General features: G+C 36.3%; 1 protein-coding gene across 1 annotated transcript in view; it reads right to left on the bottom strand.

Moving 5' to 3' along the window:
- atrnl1b (attractin-like 1b) overlaps positions 1-20,841 on the bottom strand; it is a 102,779-nt gene that overhangs the window by 18,018 nt on the left and 63,920 nt on the right. The window contains exons 26-27 of the mRNA XM_038280577.1: positions 11,696-11,774; positions 718-825 (exon numbers count right to left, since the gene is read on the bottom strand). Coding sequence (XP_038136505.1) covers positions 718-825; positions 11,696-11,774 — 187 coding nt within the window. The remainder of the gene's footprint in view (positions 1-717; positions 826-11,695; positions 11,775-20,841) is intronic.

Genomic DNA, 20,841 nt, shown 5'->3' with positions numbered 1-20,841 from the left:
AACCAGTTTCTTGCAGCTTTCGGTTTCAGACAGCATGACACACTAAGTGAGCGAAGAAGCATAGTTTTTCCTCCTCTTTTGTGCTTTACATTGCCCTTTAAAACAACATAATGCTGCGTGAGTACCATTCAGCAAAACGCTCAGCCTTAATGGGTTGCCTCTTTGCAGGTTGCCACAGTGATTTTGTTTCTCACAAGAGCAGATGAGACTCAGCTCGGGCTCGACATATTTCTTCTTCTTTAAAGCCAAGAAATATACAGAATAGGCTAATATCCAATGCTGAACCTGGAGCCAAACTTAAACATCTGTTAGGGAAGTATAAAAAAAAAACTGAAAAGACTAGACAGTATGGAGTAATCCTACGCAGAAGCATGTAAGAAAGCAAGAAATTAAAAAACTATTATGAATAAACCAAACCAAAGGGTAGAAATGAAGCATTGGAAGAACTCACTGATTTTCTTTGAGGTGACAACTTAGAAAAAGGCTTCCTCAGAGCCAAAAATGATTAAGATGACTACAGCACAATAGCTTTTGATTATGTAGAATTGAAATAATTGCATATTTAATGTCTTTAACAGAAGGAACAGTCAAGTATGTTGGATTACATGGAAGGATATTGCTATCATCTCTACTTTGTAAAACTTTGTATTTTAAATTTTAAAACTAAAAAGAATGCATCAAATAATCTATAGTCTTTAATGTGGGATTTATACTCACATCAAGCACGGGCTGCAGGACTTCAGTCAGCTCTCTTCTGGCATCCAGTGAAACAGCCACGGATGCAAACGGACGACTGGCCATCTGCTGACGCTCTCTCATTAACTGCTGTAACAACAAACACAGAAGACATGTGAACAAAACTGAGTAAATCTGCTATTAACCAGTTGATACATATTTAGTGTCATTATTAAACCAAACCATTAGATTTACAAGAACATGGCTTTAAAAACAGAGCTTCAGTTAATACAGCTAGAAACCTCCAATCTGGGTGTAGTTATGGACATACACCTAAACCTTTAAAGACACATGAAGGCAGTAACAAATGTGGCTTTTAATCACTTAAGGAACATCTAAAAATTAAAGGACTACTGTCCAAGCAGGACATACAAAACTAATTAATGTGTTCATTTTTAGTAGAATTGATTACTGCGATGGGGTCTTCCTGGCCTGCCTAAAAACTTAATCAGACAGCTACAGGTGATCCAGAATGCTGCTGCCGTGTCCTCACTAAAACTAAGAAAATGAAGCACATCATGACTGGGGCTTCCTGTTTCTCAAAAAAATTACTTTAAAATACTTCTGTTAGTCTATAAGTCATTGAATTGTTTAGCACCAAATTATATTACAGACTTGCTATCAGTGCATCAAGATCCTGGACCGTCCAGATTTTCTGGCTCAAGTCTAGTGTGTATACCCAGAGCTACACATAGAGAAGGAGAGTTTAGTTCCTATGCTCCACTAATATGGAACAAACTCCCGACAAAAGAGCTGAAACCCTCAGTTGCATTAAGTCATGTTTAAAAGCATATTTGTTTAGAGTCTCCTTTTACTGCGCTAGCTAAACCAGATTAATTTAGACTCAAACTTTTCTTTCAATTGTTCTCTTTTTTAATACTATCATCTAATTTTAATTATTCACTTTTATTCTATTCAATTATTTGTGTTTTTTCCTCCTCGTGTACAGAACTTTAAATTGTCGTGCCACAGAAACCTGCTATAAAAATAAACTTCCTTTGCCTAAGAATTACTACAAAGACTACAATAAACATATTGCAGTTTGTACAACAGTCTGTTTTAAAATAAAGGATTTGGAAGTTATGTAAATTTGAAAGGCCATTTATGTTTAATGTCTATAATTTCAAACCTCAGTGTAGCCACCAAATTACCAGCACTGCACTGGAAAGTTTTAAATTTTTTCCTGCAGATTTTTCTTCATGTTCAGTATAAATAATAAAACAACTTAAATAGATGTGCACTTTTTTTTTGCTCCGAGGTGCTTTATAGTTTCCTTCACACAATGTTCTCCTTGAAGTTGAAATGACCCTCGCAATTCTTGTTTCAGGACCCCCAACCTTTAACACTCAGAGCATAATTTGGTATTCATTAGTCTGGTTATTAATTAGCAGATATTATTAGAGGCCTGAGAGGTTGACATGGAAAAAATGAACGAGTGAGAAAGTGACAATTTGAATCAGTGTCTAGGTGTTTATCAAGGACAAACGGTGAAGAGACAAAGTCAGGATACTTTAACCAGACTTTTTACGATGAAGTTCTTATGTAGCAGCCATAACTTACAGAGCTCATGCTTTTATATTAGAATATAGATTTGTATTCTATTATTTACAGTTGAACTCCCACAAAGATACATTTTTATTTATCAACTAAACTTTTAAATTACAACGATACTTAAGAAATATATTTATATTTCTCATATTTTTCATTTCTATTAAAACACAGCAATATTCTTCAAGCAATTGTGTTCAGTGGCTTGTAGGGTTTTAATGACTGATGAACTTTACCTTCCCATGGGTTCAGAGGCCACCTAAGGTTTCTAAAGTAAGAATTTTGGCCTTATCGAATTTAAAAGATTAAGCACAAACTGGAGTTTGGACTTTTATTTTCGCGAAGAATCTAAACCACTTTCAATCGAATGAACCGTTAAGATTCTACTTGTTTAGGTGTATCAAAATGCCCTGTATCTCTACACTTTATGGTCTTTTACAGTTCTAATGTGCCATCAAATACGTATGAAAGCTTTTCAGAGACCCAACTCAATTCTGGGTAGATCTATAGGTACACACTGAATGAGGGAAAAGCAATGCTGCTTTGTTCAGTCTGAAAACCTTCCCTCAGGGAGGTAGTGTTTGTGGGGGGGGAAACATAACAGCACCCACATTAAATTGACATTGATCACCTGATTGATTTTTCCTTTTTTTAAACTTTAAATCTGATGCCCGATGTTAAATTGTTGTACATCTCTGCCATTAAACATCAAACCGGCAATACAAAACCGATGGATTTGAGCTGCTGGGTCAAAATGGGTCAAAATGAAAAGTGTTGCCCTTTTCGAAAAAGATAAACGCAGGATGGGGGGCCTGGCGAGGTTGTTTCAAAACAAGAAAACAGCTCAAGGCTTATTACGGTTTCCAGCACAAAAAGCTTCAAATCCAACAACATTCATCCTAAATGTCAGATAACAGTAATGTTATTTATCATGCTGCAGAATTCATTTAAAAGCAGCAAAGCACAAGATGGGAGCAAGAGCAAATCTAGCACCTGCCATCCAAAGTATGCCAAGAAAGCAACCATTAAAAAAGGACCAGAACAATACATGAGAGACTCTAGAAATGAATGCTAATTTAATGACAAAAGGCAAGGCTGAACTCTGTAAAACCAATTAACGTTTATGCAATGACAGACTGATTTTGTCTAGAGTACAAGCTGGAGCCATTCAGAGTTTTGATAAGGGTGGGCATGCAGCACATTGCCATGCTACTTGATTAATTTGGCAACTGAGGCCATGAATTATCTGTTGAGTGAATACAACATTTCGTTCCCCTCATTGAATTGTATGAAGGGGTGGGTGTCATCCTGCCTCTGAGCATATTTCACACAGATCCAGGTCACACTGTCCCCTTCAAAGATCACCGGTTATACCCAGAGGCCGGTTCCTTAAAAGTCAAACAATACATAAACATGCAATCAAATATACAACCTCCCAGCCCTGTACCAAAGCTCCTTACCTCATAACAAATTTGCTTTAGAATATTTACACCATCCTTATTGGACAGTCTAAACACATCCTGTGATTAATGGACCAAAGATAACCATATGAAGATATTCAGTGGTGTCTAGCTACACTTCCCAAATCTGATATAACGCTGGAAGGGCGGAGGTGTTCTGTGTGGGCTAAGATACCAAACACCAGAACAGAATAATAATTAACTCAAATAGAAACTGGATAGATAATAGCAAAACATTTTCCTTGAAGTCAACTTTAAAATCATCCCAGAAATTGCTAAATATCTTGAAAATCAAATGCTAAATTTGACCAAAACTAACTAGAGGTGAGCAAACTTAACTCTTTATTAAAGGCTTAAGAGTGAGGTGATCATATTTGGATCATAATTGTCCATTTCTTCAACAGTCTTGACAAAGTATTTGATTTTCTTAAAATAAAAATGAAAAAAATAACAAATTTTATTAAAAATAGTAAATGTGTTAAAATGTTGTAAAGACAAGCTTGCATCACTTTTGTGTTAGTCACTCACATAACCTACAACCTGATGTAAAAAATCATAATTTTAAAAAGGGTTCTACAAGTTAGCCTCGTGAGACCATCCTGATCTTGCGAGCTTTCAAGGTTTCACTCGCAGATCAGTCTGGGGATTCTCCGTTAAAGAAAATTTGGAGCCGTTCACCAAACGAACGTCCAATCAGCGTTGGCTTTGAGGCGGGTTGAGGTGTGACGCAACGAGAAGTGCGACAGTTCAGTCTAAAGAACATGGCGGCTTCAGCCAATGAAACTAGCGTTAGCGTGGCTATTGAGCAAGTTTTATCGGAATTACAGAGTATTTCTTCACTGAAAGAAGAGCAAAACACTGCTCTGGAGGCTTTTCTCAGAGGAAAAGATGTTTTTGCTCTTCTCTCGACTGGTTTCGGCAAGAGTAGCCTGGCTTGTGGTCGTGTTTTTGTCGTCACCCTGTTAGTACGTCATATGCTTCGTTGATCTGATTGGTTTATTTGGCCCGTCTATCACCAACATAGGCCAATCAGCTAACCAGTATTTTCGCCCCTTCCCAAAATTACTTCAATGGAAGGTTTCCAGATGGATATGCGGAGCAAATCCATCTGGTGGAGTCAGGTTAGCTACAAGTAGCTTTAGCTTGACATTTTTTTTCCAATGTAACAATGAGTTTGGACACCTGTGGAATAATAAATAATAATAAAACTTTTAAAATATGAGAAACTACTGAGCACCATGGATGATTTTAAAGGGTCTGACAGAGAGGAGCTGCATTAGATAAATCCACGTTTATGTGTGTAACATCTTTGTGGCTGTCTCTCGTGAAATGCCAGCACGCCCCTCCCTTCCGTTTTCCCCCACAGGTAGCTTCAAAGAGGTCAGTCTTTGCACTACTATGTGGCATTTAGAGCTGTTGTCTCTCCTCCCTTGTTCTCTACTTAAAATCCAAGTCCCATCACTTAACTTCAAAGAAAATTATTCAAATTAACCAGCACACCTCCGTTATCATGTCCCTTTAAACTCAGACAAGAAATCCTTATCAAATTAATTTTACAGTGCGGAGTACAACCAGTGCTTTGAGATAAAAAGTAATTCTAGGAAACGCTTTGTGCTTTCTGGAAAGCCTTTAGAATTGAACTCTCTTCACACCTTTTATCAGAAATATAGGCATTATATAATGCCTTAAACAATTCAACTGGAACACAAACATTTTCTGTAGAATGCCAGTATAAAAAAACAACAAAAAAAACACATTTAATCAGATGCTCATGAAGCCCTTGGCTTGATCAGTTTCATTAATGGCCTACCCATTTCTGAAAGCCTCATTAAAACCCTTTCATTTCATGTCTTCACATGAGATGAAGGCTCAAAAGGCCCTAGGAAAACCTCCGTCCCTCATTTCAGCCAGCATTGTAAATGCAGAGACACATTGGAGAGGAATCAGAAAGCCATTTGGTTTACCAGTCAAACAAGACTGTCAGGGCTCCAACAGCTTAAAGCTATCTATGCCCAAAAGAGAAGGAGTTAAATCTACTTAATAATGATAATTCCTTCATATTCTGCATGCAATGTCTGCACTCATTTCACTGTAAGCAATTAAACCACAACCAGATGGCCAATTTAACACAAAAACCTCCTCAGATTGACAATTAAAGAGACCCTTAAGGGTGCTGTAATGATTTCTGTAAGTGATTTTACTGATTCTTGTATCACCGAAGAGCAAGTTTAAAGATTGCAAAATGCTAAGTTACTTTAAAGTCTATTGTATTATTCTATGGTACAACTGTGTAAAGGCGAAGGACACCCCCCCAAACCCCCCTTAGGAAAAGGTTATTGGAGCACAACTTCTGAATACAAGGTTTATATAAAAGAAAATGCCACAGCAAATCTGTAGAAACCTGTGTGTCTTAGTGTTAATATCATGGATACGGTTCATCAAAACTTTCACAAGCCTGGTACATTCAAGTATAATCTTTTAATATTATCAACATCTCTTCTAATTAATTAAAAAATTTATGAGTTAAGCAGTGTCTCAACCTAAAGTAGGTAAAGAGTCTGAGTGAAATATTAAAATTAGGGGGATCTTACAGAAGACCTTCTAGCCTCAAATACCAGCATCCTATTACCAAACATAAACTGTAGTAAACACCAATAAGAAAAAGTTACAAGAGTTTGATTGGAAGGAAAAAAACTTAGATCATCCAACAAATATAATTTTCTCTCCATAATGAAGAATATGCTTCTGTTATATCTATACAAAAATCAACTTATTATAACATATTTATGACTTAGATGTTCATAAGTTAGCTGGATTAATTTTTTGTTTTGTTTTACGCCTCTTTATGTTTTGCATATTTTAAATATAGGAATGGAGCGAAAATTCAGCCACTGAAAAGTTTGGACCAAAAATGACAGAAAAGTGCATTTGCAGTCTTCGGCTGATATGTGTTTCACACCAAAAGCACACAGCCAAAATGTATGATGATGCAACCAACCGCACATCCAGCATGGGGGGGGGGGGAATAGAAAGCAAACAGCGCAGCCAGCACACAGAAAAGTTGTGAAGCAAGTGAAGAAAAAGATTAAAATTAGACGGCATTGACGGATTGTTAGTTGAGCATGCGAGGGGGATGAGAGTTTAAATGCTGCACATCGGTCTCGCTGCGTGCTCAGGTAAGTGGCTAAAGAAATTATGCCATAGAAATCCAAACATTCCCAATATGAAGAAAATGCAACACAGAAAAGGAAACAGACGGTGAACATGAACACTCTGCCTGCGTCGGACGTGTTTAAAATGCAGGACAGTCATTCTGCCAAGGCAAATGGCATACAAAAACGTCAGGGGAAAATAATTAACTTTGATACTCTTTAATCGATTAATTGAAATGCTTTGAGTAAAAAGAAAAAAAGAAATTGTTTTTTAATAGGGTTAGAACATATAACAGCCAAAAATGATATGGCTGTAATATTTAATTATAAAGGGACAGGAAACAACATGGACAAGTAGCAAATCCATCTCTTTATTCCTTAAAAAAGTTTTGTTATTTTAAAATAAATATAATTTACATGCACTTAATAGAGAGTAATCGCATTTATTAATCATCGAGTAAAATAATTTTAGCGTAATTTGAAGCAAAATTGTAATGTGAAACAAAAAGGGTGTTCTGATCAATTTAGTCCCAGTTAAACCACTTTAATAGCGACAGGTTAATTTGAACAGAGAAAAGCACCAAGTGAAATGACTGACTCCATTTAACACCAGGACTCCCAGAATTCTGATCCTACTAGAACTCCAACTGGCAGTCAATTTGACGGGTGACATTTTTCCCAATGGAACGCAAGAGTAGTGATATCAACTGAAATGGTTCTGCTGTGTCATATAAACCCATTGTGAATATGTAAATGTAGACCTTAAAACAGGTCTATTATATATACTTTTTAAAGGCTCTATTAGGTGCAATTATTATTTTTAGTCTAAATTTGAGTTAATAATAAATCAGTAAAAGAAATAAGACTGTTTTACTCCCGCACACCATTTAGACATAGCCAAACTTTTATTGTACAACTCTCATGACATTTCCATTTCTTAAAGTGCAGCAATAATCAAATGTCAACATTTTGAGAGGAAAAAATATGGCGCAAAAAAATGCATCGAAATGGTCAGTTTGATGCAGAGTCTGTGACATGATTTAGAGTTTTCTCAACAGTTCAGCTGTCTGATGGCGGTGGGGAAGAAGCTGTTTCGGAATCTGCTGGACCTGAACTGAATGCTGTGAGGCCTCTTCCCAGAGGGCAGCAGCGAGAACAGTCAGTGGTGGGGTCATTGATAATGTAATGGGCTCTGGAAACGCAGCACTGGACCCATAACATTATCAATGACCACCTTTTCACATTTATGACAAACATCCTAGAAGCGTTTTTTGTGCCACATTGATGCACCTGGCCCTTTTGTCTTTGCCATGCCAAAGCTGGCTCTTTTGGGTCTTAAGGGTTGGTAACTTGCGGCTCTCTGGAGTGCATGTGGTTGACATACAACTGTTTTACCAGTTCAAGGATAAAAGCTCTTAGTGAGACAGTGACCTTCAAAAAGCTCCTGGACAAAACCAACGCGTTCATAGCTGCTGTGTCCAGGAGATTGTAAAAGAGCCACAGGCCACCTTTGCTTTGGATCTTTTACAGAATACTTTCTAATCCGATCCAACACATCCACGCCAACCTATGTGCAATTATAGTAGAACATGGGCTCTGGTTTGGCTTTTGTACCGGCTGAGGTGTGGGCAGTACTATCCAAACCCTGAACAAAGCTTCCCCATTGTCTGATGGGTCACAGATACGTCTGCGTTTTGCAGGGGGTGGTTGCTTATTGTCAGACTCTGTCAGAATCTGAGCCGTTTCCTTGTTGTGATCATCGGTCTCTCCATCACCTCCCAAACCGCTATCATCAATATTTTGAAGCATTGCTAAAAACCTGCTACGATTTTAGATTTCTTCTGAAAGCCATTTTTCCATATAAGCCAAAGAGTTCCAGAGTTTTCTAGGTAGAACGGTACCAAACACAATCATCTATAGAAAGAATTTACGATGCATCTAATAAAGCTGTAAAGATGACGGCTATGAGATATCGAGTTAAATTAAACCATGTTTATTTTTTAGGTTTTTATTTTATTACAAAAAAAAAAAAAAAGTAAAAATGAAGGAAATACTGCAGTCAATTTGCGGGTGACATGTTTCCCAATGGACCAGTGTGTGTATCAACGGGTCTGCTGTGTCATATAAGCCCATTGTAATATGTAATTAGCCTTTAAACAGTGTCTTTATTATCTTTTTCTCCAATTACGTGCATTATATTTTGTCTATTGGTTAAAATAATCAGTAGAGATGTTTACTCGCACACCATTTGCAAGCAAAAACTTTTACTTTCAACTCTATGCATTTCCACTTAAAGTGCAGAAATCAAAGTCACTTTGGAGGAAAAAATTGGTCCAAAAAAGATGATGTCAGTTTGACAATTGGAAGATTAGAAGTTTCTCAACAGCTTCCTGTTGTGGCTGGGGCTGTTCGACTCTGGACCTAAGAATTGAGCCAAGGAGCCAACATCAGTGCAGATAAGAATGGGCCCTAAACCAGCACTGGACCATAACATATAATGACACCTTTACACATTAGACAAATTCAAGAAGCGTTTGTGGATGAAGTGGCCCTTTTGTCTTTGCCTGCCAAACTGCTCTTTGGGTCTTGGTTGTTTCCTCTGGAGTGAGGGAATCAAAACTGTATTTCAGTTCAAGTAAAATCTTTGGACGACCTTCAAACTCGCAAAACCAACCGTTTCTCTGTTGCCAGGGAAAAGAGACGCACTTTGCCTTGGATCTTTTACAGAATCTTTGACACAAGAACTAGTGACATTAAGTAGAACATGTCTTTTGCATTTTGTCGTGGTGTGGGGTTCTTCCAAATGACAACTTCCCCATGTCTGATGTCACAGATACTCTCACTTTTTGCAGGGGGTGTTTGTTTATTTTCAGGATGCGGTCATGAATTCTTGGCTTTCCTTGTTGTGATCATCGTTCTTCCTTCCCTCCCAAACGCTATCATCAATATTTTGAAGCATGCTAAAAGCCCTCTACGATTTTAGATGTCTTTGAAGCCATTTCCATTATAAGCAAAGGTTCCAGAGTTGTCTTTGAAGGACAACAAATCATCAAAATTAATTTGAGTAATATTCTAATTTTCTGATATGATGAATTTGAGATTTTCATTTGTTGTCATTTGTAATCATCAAAATTAAACAAAATAAACATCTGAAATATATGAGTTTGTATGTAATGTATGAATATAATATACAAGTTTCACTTTTTAAATGGAATTACTGAAATCAATCTACTTTTTCATGATATTCTAATTTTATGACCAGCACCTGTACAGAAAGAGGAAAAGTCAGTTAACATGACCAAGGTAAGATTAATGTAAATAAGCTCTTTCACTTCAAAATCTCAGAACAGTCTAAATGACTGCCTTGTATGTTCTAGTGCTGAAACAGCTTTTCTATTAAATCATCTTTTTCTTTCTTCACTTGAGGATGAAAATGGATAATTCAAAGGTCTTATATTATAAAATAGAGGTTCACTGTAGAGAACTTTTATATCCACTGTAACAATACAAGATTGAGGAGGAGACGATATACCCCCATTGACACAATAAAAGAACCAACAAAAGAAGAGATCAGAAAAACGGGCCAAATCAGACACAAACAAAAAGCTGAATTTTAATGGGAACCAACAACTGGCGTTCATTTTTACTGACTTTTTTTTTTTTGGACAAATATGAGTCAAAAACAAAGGGTAATTATTTCTGTTTGTTTTCATAAATCAATTAGGGCCAATAAAACTGATTCCCCTATTATTAATGTCATTCCCAGAGTGGAAATGAATTGCGAGAGCCTCATTAACAAACTATGGGTCATGCAGTGCGACCAAAATAAAATTCCTGCCGTTAAACATCCAACAGCACCCAGGAGAATAGAAGATTGACTCCAAAGAGATGGAAATTACAGTCAATTCAGGAGCTGAAAAATTTTCAACACCGTTTCAGATTAGGAGCAGTAAGATGAGTTTGCATTTATCCTCTCCTCCATTTTCTGGACGGAATTCTTAAGACCCACTTTAATATCTCCACAGCCAATGATCCCATCTTCATTTCTTTTCATCCAAACCTCTCTCAATCCACCACTGAATATCAATAAATTAATATTTCCTCTCCTTTCCATCCCTACTATCGCCTCCTTTCTGCTGACCGTAAACTCACTCTAGGACTGAATAATTATTTCCACCTTTGATTATATTGCTATTTGACACATTGCTGATCAAAAAGAAGAATGCAGGGTATTGCTGGTTTAGCATTAAAGCTTTCTTTATCAGCTGTCAAAGGATTATAAAGAGAAGTCCAGATAGTGAGATGTAAGGTCTTGATATGCTTTAATATTCCTAACAAACTGAAACACATGGTGAAAAAAAAAAGTTTATCAAATACCTTTAAATAAACAACCTACTGTTTTTATGGCTAAAATGCATTATGGTTTTCTTCATCTATGCTTGCAACTCACACATTTTTAAGCTATATCCAAGCAGAAATTAAGATTTCTATTTCTTATTCATTGCCTTGGTCACAATATCAACTTACAATATTTTAAATAAACAGCTACCTGCAGGTGTTGCAAATATTAGCATCAAAGAATTATATAAAACAACGACAAATCCAGCTCTCTTAAGCGTACTATTAAGTTATTCATTTTTACATATGCCCAAAAGTAGACTGCTGTCTTCTACTGTCTGCTGTGAAACTCTTTGTATTAAACTGAGATAAAATTTGCAGATCTGTATTTACTCACACTAGTTTCAACCAAGTACCTGAAAAGTAATTAGTCAGATTCAGCTTTGAACATCATGGACTTACCTCTCTACGCCGCGATGCCCAGCAGGTCTGTTTGATCTTCCACACAACAGCCGCCACCAGAAGTAACGACAGAAAGCAACTGTGATGACAGAAAAAAAGGGCACGATTAATAATGGAAAAACAATTGTCTTTAGTAATTTTTTTTTCTTTTTTTGAGCTTGATAGTAGGATTTATAGCAGAAGAAGCAGTAAGTATTAAAGATATTCAGTTGTATTAAATTTAGGAAGTTAAAGAATACATATTTCATAATATTTCAATTATTAATCGTAAATGTTATTGAAAACTAGAGCAGAAAGCAAGTCAAAGCAAACCTTACTCTGTAATATTTACTTGAAGTAGGTAGAAAAATGAAGGTAGAAGTATAATTTTGGCTCAGACTGAAATATTTTGGCCGATTACTTCGATTAATAACCCAACACTATGATCATTAGTCAAAGAAAAGTCCGCATGATCCAAGCCTATCTGGGAGGGACAAATTGACTGATTGAGAGCTTCCACTTCATTATCTTTTTGACATGTAATGTAAAGATGATTATGCACTAAAGAGATTGAAAGAGCTGAAAAAAATCATGAACTTCAAGATTTTACATGAAAGTTCTCAAAGAATTTTCCACTTATATTGCCGTTAAAGCTCTTAAGGTATTTAAAAAAAAAAAAGCCAAAATATGGATTTCTTTTCTCTAAAGTCCAACAACCGCAAATGGGAGTCATTTATTATATAAATGGATATCAGAAAGATACTGGGCTTGACAAAGAACTTGATGCATTTAATCAGATGCTACAGTAAGTCCTTCATGAAAAAAGTAGGAAAAAGTCTGCAGAGGACAAACTAGAAAAGGAGGAAAAAGCCGTATATTTCTGAGAAAATAGTGTTTTCTTTGTATTGCTTAATGTACAATTTTTAAATAAACCGCTCAATGCTCTAAATTAGTTTTGGAGGTTCTAAAATGCTTATCTTTGTGTTTAAAGTCTTTTACTGTAAAATCTCTCCAGCATTTGCATAAGATAAAAAAAAAAGAAGAAAAAAAACACAACTAATTTATCTAAATAGCTTAGGCTTGTCTCTTGACAAGCTTTTCTAATGTGTGATGACCAATAAGGTGCGTGCTTGAAGAAAGTAAATGGCTACTTATGCCGATAGTATTTCTGTGGTACAAAGCCTAACTCATGCAAACACAGTACTTATTGGTGGCCGCAAAAAAGGTATAATGTATAATGTGCAGGTTTCTGTTGAGAGGTGTAGGGGGGCATGAGCTTTTCACTTCACCTCGCTCTTCAATAACAGCCATGCACATACTCATTTTTTTCACATAATAAAATGAGGCATAGTCAAGTGCATTTTTTTCACAACAGAAGCATTTTTACTGTCCTTATAATATTTGGGAGCTTTGGCCCACCACTCTTTTCTCTAATTCATTCTTTGAGTTCTGGTCAGGGTAGAGATTCAGATTACAAACCTAATGCTGTGGATAATGATAAAGGTTAAGAAATATGGCATTGTATAAGAGAAAGACAATAAAAACAAATTGATCAAAATCAGTAGTTGGATCATGCATAAAGATGCAGCATAACAAGCCCAGTTACAGATGAAAATACACTGACCACTTGAGGCTTGATGAAAATCAACTGTAGTGAATGATCTAGAAGTCACTCGTGTTTAAAGACTCCAAATCACCTCAGGGGGGCAGGATCTGGTTATTTTTTTTCTTCTATAATTTTAAAGATGTTTACCCCAACAAAGACGGTATTTTATATTCTATTTCCTCTATATATATATATATATATATATATATATATATATATATGTGTATGATAGATATATATCAATCATACATATTTTATATACATATACATATGTATCAATTTGTGGGACACTGACTGAAATGAAAAATGGGCATCAGTCCTGCAGAAATAGGGACATTTGGTCACATTTAAATTCCTTTTATTAAAGAGAAGTCCTTGCAATGTCATTTTTTATTAATAATAAAGTTAAGAGGTTTCCATATAGCAATGCTTACGCTCCAGTCTTATGTCTGCAGAAACCAGTGTCCCTCTTTAGTGATGTGCCAAACACAAACGTAAAAAAAGAAAGAAAAAAAAAAGTCTCTCTGGAGGCAAACAGCCATCTTAACTATCATTGGCCAATTTGTTTGATATGTAAGCTTTAGATCGCCACGCGTTCCAGATGTGTTTGCTCGGATGTTTGAACACAGTGATAACCGTGAAGATCAGTAAACAGAGTGGAGACGGTTGAGACTGAAGTGCCTAAAAGACGGCCTGTGATTTTGAAGAGGCTTAAATACTTGCCTTGCTTTTAGGGAATAAATCTGCAAATATAGCATACTTTTTATTTTGTTGAACAGGTAAAAAAAACAGCAGGTGTTTGATGTTCTAATATTCACATCATTTGGATGATTATTTCTAATTCCTACTAAATACCCTTCAAAAATGAATCTACGGTAGTAATGCTAATCAGCTGTTGACCTTTTAAAGGAAATTGGATCTCTTTAACACACATCTGCAACTACCTGACAGGGAAAAATGAAGCCTTTCAGGGTGCTCAACAAATAACCAAGGTCCTTCTTAAAATAATTCAGACATTCCTCCTGAGTTGTAGTGATTCTCTAGAATGTTATGCAATAATATTAGAGGAAAAGTGATATACTTTATTGTAGGTTGTGCATGCATCTTAAAATGTTTTGATTAAAAAGATAACATGATCTCATATTAGAAGAAAGAAATTAATGCATTGGAGAAGTCTTGATGTCCAGTCCTCCCTCTTTATCTCTCCTTCAAGGAGCTCTAAAAAACCCTGTGGGGCGATTTGACATTTTGTCATCAGGCTGATTATGTTTCCAGCAGGTTCAAGTCTCTTCAAATCTTCCCCCCACATACACAGACACACACTGTCTCAACCTCCCCCCCAAAAAAACTCATTAGTTAATCAGTGCTTAGCTGTGTGTTTGTTTTTTCCATTCTTGGGTTTATGGGTCAGTGAGAACTAAACAACGTGGATACAGACAAAAGCTAAATGGAATATGATTTGTCTACCAAATGGGGGAAAAGCAAACAGTCTGTTTCATTTGGGGTATAATATTGCATAAAAGTGAAAAGGCAAAAAAGAAACCACCCATCTTAATAAAAAAACTGATAATTTTATATATATTCAAAAAATGTACAGATGAAGTCTGTAACATGAAGTCTGTTGAACTTATGATATATGCATTCTTAAAACACTGAGGAAAGTAACTGCTAATCTGTTAGGTTAACCCAGTGGTTCTCAAACTTTTTCTGTCATTCCCCACTTTGGACAAGGGGGAATTTTCAAGCCCCGCCTGTCCCCATCGCCCCAACACAATGCTAATGAAATATGCAACAATCTTAAAATTTTCCAATTTTATTGAAGTAACAAGTAGTATCTAAATACAAACTATCTACATCAAATAACAGCAAGCTCAAAAATAAAGAAAATAAAAATGCAGCTGTGTCAAAATTTGTATCAAGCTCAAAGATAGAAAAAATTAAAGTGCCACTCTGCAATCTGTTAATAAAAGAAAAGAAGTGAAATCCATCTGGCAATACAGGTCTATTTATCCCTGCATTAGTGGCTGCAATGAGCCTGTTTTGCATTGCACAGTTTCTCAAAACGGGGTTGCAGGCTTGATACTGCCACTCTCAAGTCATGCTCAATGTTCAGCTGAGATCTGTATTTTGTTTTCAGTGAAGCAACAGTTGAAAAGCCCATCTCACAGAGATATGATGTGGCAAAGGGAAGAAGAATGCACACAGCTCTCTGCCCGATGAGTGGATACTCCCTCTCCACTCCAAACCAGAATTCACTATTAGTCTGAGCATTAAACCTGAGCCTCAGGGTGGAGTCAGACGTAATTTCAATAAACTGGTCCTATTTATTTAAGATAAAATATTTCAAATTCAGTTATTTATGATCAACCTGCGCCGTCAATCCCGGCGCATGTGCGCTTTATTTGCAGTCTGGACGCTGAGGGTAAACATGCTGTGTCTCTGCAGCACTGAGAGGGACTTCTGCGATAGCGGGGGAGAACGGGGTTGGGACGGAGGCGCCCCACGGCAGCACCTGCCGCTGGAGGACAAGAAAAGGAACGATACGTGCTTTCACGTAAGAGTCTCCAAAAGTCGCTAATTTGTCGCTAGTCCCTTTTTTAAAAAGAGTCGCTGGAGGGGTCTAAAATATAGCGACAAAGTCGCTGAGTTGGCAACACTGGGGCGCGAAAGTTTATTCCGTTACAAATAATATGCCGACGTCACGTCAATCATTATTTTGGCACTTCAGTTCCAGGTGAAATTTTTCTCATATCTAATGTTCTTTTAATTAGACTGCATGTAGGCTACTAATGATTACTTTGTGGGTTTGATTGGTCTAAAAAGCGGCAACATACAGCTTTAAGGACAGTTTGCTCTCACACATTCTATATTTATAGTCTCACACACACACACACACACACACACACACACCGGAACTTGGCGCGCCCCACCTGTCACGTCTCAATTCCCCACCAGTGGGTCGCGCCACACACTTTGAGAACCGCGGGGTTAACCTGTGTCAATTATTTATTTAGCCCTAAGGTCAATGTTGAATTTTTCATGTTTTCAAAATTTTAAATTTGCTTAATTTTTACAAAATAAGCTAAACCGTGTCCTTGAGGTTGAGTGATTAGATTTTTTTTCTACTACATAGAGTCACTGTTGTACCAAAGGCATTTTTTAGCCATTGACCCCAATTAAAATCGAGTTGAATAAATGCTATAAAAATAGGTTAATTGCTGTAAATTCATTTGTTTTTCTTTTTCATGCCCTACAGTAGAAATCCTGAGAGACGAATTTTTTTCACATCATTTTTCTTGTAACATATTTCTACCCATTTGTGTCAAGAAATAAAACAGGTGTTTACTTCTAAAATATCTTCCTATGGGTAAGTGCATCTACTCATTAATCCCCCCAAAAAAATACACAATTTGAATCTATGTTGCAGCCAACTATTGACGCTGAAAATGCATAAAGCTAACAACTTGCACATAAATTGAAAAAATATAAACCTTATGTGCTTTTGTCCGATAAATAATGATCTACTAGTTGCTGCAGGTTCTAGGTGGTGAAGACTCTGGTCCATTCTGTTAGCAATCAAAGGTATGAGGATATTGCAATACTTTTTTTTATATATATATATAGTTGCATGTCTTGAACAGACTTTGGTTATTTTATCTCTTCTTTTTTTCCCTTTCCTCTAAGAAAGCTGAAGCTTGGGTATTATTTGAACTTGAAATCGATCAAATATTCCAAGCAAAACTCTAAGCGAACCAAGAGTTGGCGAAATAAGTCATGGAAGATATTAGAGCTACCATCCTATTCAGCTTATTTCACCTTTTATGCTGGTTTCAGCATTAAAGCAACAGAACAAATAAACTAGAGGCATTTACCAATGAAGAGTGGGCTGAAATCCTCCAAGACAGATGACAGAATTCTGGCAGTGAATCCTGTTTGCAGCAGGTTGTACCAAACAAAAGTGTGATTTACTGCTTAAGATGCCTGTAAAGGTTTGAACTAAAATCATTTCTACAAAAAGGAGAAATCACTTCCAGTATTAACTGGGGTGGTAAATTCCTGTTGTTGGAGTCATTCCAGTTCATATATTTTGCAAATATAAAATCTAAGCCTTAATTTAGTTAATTTTACTTCTTTAACACAAAGATTTGACCTAAGTTGAATTAACTTTATCTGATCAGAAGCTTTGTTGGATGCTTTTATTACTTTCAATTCAACCAGAATATTTAATGGAGTATTATTAACCAAGTATTTTACAAATACAATCATTTTGAAAATGATATTTAATTAATGATTAGTCATTTTAAGAATAAAAATAAATTAAAGCGGCTCATTCAGACCACTTTTCATTCCAATGCTTTGTCTCACAAGATTACAAGACTTGTGTATGTCCATTATGTGGATGTAGCATTAGCAGCTTTCCATGATTTGTTTACCATAATTTATTGGCTCCTTCTTACAATTTTACACACAAGCAGCAACATTTACCAACTATCTGCAGGTGAGCCTATATTTGTTGGAATCACCCCTTTTGGTGGAACAGAGATGGGAATGCTGATAGCGAGACGGACTAAAGCTAGTACCCTTCCAGTATTCACATTAGTAAAACAGGAGGACCAAAATTACGCTTTTTGGAGGGTGCACTCTTATGAGTTTTTCTGGTTTACATAATGAGACCGCATACAAAAAAAAACCAAGGCACTTTCACATTACAGATTTTCTGGCAGGTTTTACTTGAAGCCAAACACACATTTTAACATAAAAAAGTCAAATTTCCAGTAACTGACATCAGTTTATAAACAACATCCTATTACAGAACAACTCAGGAATTTGTTATTTAGATGGATTTTCATAAATATTGAGACCAACTTGAGTTTTGATAAATTGAGACAGAGTGTAACATTCCTTTAATTAAGCAATAATTAATGTTTAGAACATAAAAACAAGAGAATCGTGTTCTTTAACTGGTGTGATGAGTGTTTGTTCATTTAGATTTAGGCAATAAATAAATTCTAAAGTGATAATAAAAGTTAAATAATTTGAAGGTTCTTTTAACCTGTGTAATTGGCAGCGTAAATGACAAAAGTAGTCTCCTTTCTCAGTTTTCTATCCAAAGGTTTCATGATTTGGGCCATTCATGCTGTAATATGATCAGCTGGAGGCACAAGCTAAGTGACTGCGTGACAGCTTCCCTGGAAACGTATTGTGGATTGGGCACTGATGGACAGGTGCCTCGGGCAAAGCTTGTCTATTATGCCCTTTGTGATGCCTACACACAGAATTTAGGCAAACCGGAACCACACACTTTTAAAAGAAAATAAGCGCATGAGGAAAAACTATACAAGGCTTGTGTCTTCTATGATAATACCAGCAAACCAAATCAAATGATTTGGAGGATACAGGTAGGAAAAAATAATGCAGGCAACAAATCAAACTTGTAGAGTAAACAAAAGCAGATATGCAGGAAATCTCACTGAATCATCTTTATGTACTCAGACCTTAATGCGCTTTTAAACAGCTCGACTGACTCATTAAAAACATTAAAATAATGAAAGACTTCAGTCATAGCTCTGAGCAGGGAAAAAAATCCTGAAGAGCCCCCATATCTTGATCACCCACACCTTCTCTCGAGATGCCACTTACAAAGAATTATGCACCTTCTTAAACTGTTACTGGTAGTTAATTTGCCACTTTAAAACAAGGAAAATTGTACATACTTAGTTAAGAGGGACTCAAATAACGCAATAAGTAATAAGAAGCATAGGAAGAGAAGGAAGAGGTGGATAATAGTCATACTTGACCGATTTAGAGCATATAAAAGTATAGCCTATATATAAAAATAAAGGGACTTTTTCTTGGTCTCTATACAGTTTGTTTTTAATGGAGCATGAAAGTTTGGACTCCGGTCACCAGGTTTACTGATATTCCTTATCTTTGCTGACTTAAGTGTTAAAAAGAAATCCAAACAAAGGACATAAGATGAAGTATTAGTAAAGCTTAAACTCGAAATACCCTTTCTTTGTAACTACCATTGAAGACACCAGGGGCACAGTTTATTTATTGCTTAAATTGTGATATATAAACAAAATAAATTACAGTGAACTTGACAGTGGGACGATGATCTTGGTCTCCCAAAAAACCGCGAGGTGTTAGTAACTGCAAAAGTAGCGCAACCCTTTTATAAAACAGTAGTAGCTCGAGGGTTTGGGCATATGTGATGCACATCGTTGTCAGCATGCACTGTCACACACAAGCTACTGACGCCATTTTCAGTTTTTTAGCCACTGGAAGAGGAGCACATTAAGCTACAGACGTACTGTAGACAGAGAGCAGTTTAAGTTGTAGATGACTGAGAAAAACATACATTTTCAAGAGAAAATATTTAAATCTTAGCTCAACGAGCTACTCACGTCCAACCAAAGTTTATTTAACTCATTTGGTAATGTTCAGTCAATTTCCAGCAGTTGAATCAACTTTCATTATGCTATTCATATGTTAGCAACATCTTCGGCTAAAAACAAAACCTTTATTCGGTGTTGATTTTTCAGTGTTGGATGCTGAACCCACATTTTTTGCCTGATGCCTGAGCTCAACGCAGAAGGACGGCACAGAGCAGATTGCAAGGGACAGGAAGTCATCCGCAGAAATAAAATAAAACATCAGGTTTGTTTTTAAAATAATAACTTTTTGTGGTAACTTTTAAAGCCTTCAAGAGTCACCATGGTCCTTCAAAAAGCCACAGAATGCCCAATTTCTATTCAATGTTGTCGACTCCTATATTCATTTATTTTAGCTAAAGTTTGCATATTTTATCTTCTTTATTTAACATGTATACTTATCAATAGCTAGTTTTACTATTTTATACTAGATTAATGTTGAAATGGCAGTTTAGCATTTGACTGAGTTGTTATTCTTAACTAAAGGGAAACAGAATAGGGAGAAAAACATTGAGTTAAACAGAGTTCATCTTTGAGCCAAGCAGCAAGAGGAGCAGTGAGGAGATAGAGGGAGAGAAGGTACTACAAAAGGAAGATACTGCACCAGTCAACTGTATATGTTTAAAAGTCAGATGTTTAATGCATGATAATTTAAGTATTGTGTAAGACTATAATAGAAATATGTTCAAAAGCTTTCCTTAACAAGAGTGAACAGATTAGGCACCATCTTCAACATAATAGTGTAATGGGGCTTCGGTGTCTATTTAAAATACAGAAATAAATTTGAAGCAACTCATTTCAGTTATAATGGAATGGCTTTTGTGACACAATACCTGTAGATAGAAGCTTCAAAAGAAAGATGATATAAAATAAAGTATACAATGTCTGATATATTTGGCATGGGAGAAGAGGAAGAGAGAAATGCATCTTCTAGCATATTCAAAAGTCAGAATCATGTTGTTTTTGCTCCTTAAAACTGGACAGATTTAAATGATGGAATTAAAATGTTTCTGGGAAGCCTGCCCCCTAACCAGCTACAAAGTTCTGACCCTTGACCTCTGTATTTTTTGGACCCTGCATACAGCCCTGCCTGTGGCATTGCGTAGGTGTAATAGAAGCCCAGATCA

The sequence above is a fragment of the Cyprinodon tularosa genome, unplaced genomic scaffold (assembly GCF_016077235.1).
Source record: "Cyprinodon tularosa strain WSP-4 unplaced genomic scaffold, ASM1607723v1 ctg161, whole genome shotgun sequence".
NCBI lineage: Eukaryota > Metazoa > Chordata > Actinopteri > Cyprinodontiformes > Cyprinodontidae > Cyprinodon > Cyprinodon tularosa.
The sequence above is the reverse complement of the archived record's forward strand: the minus strand, read 5'-3'. Positions and strand labels throughout refer to the sequence as shown.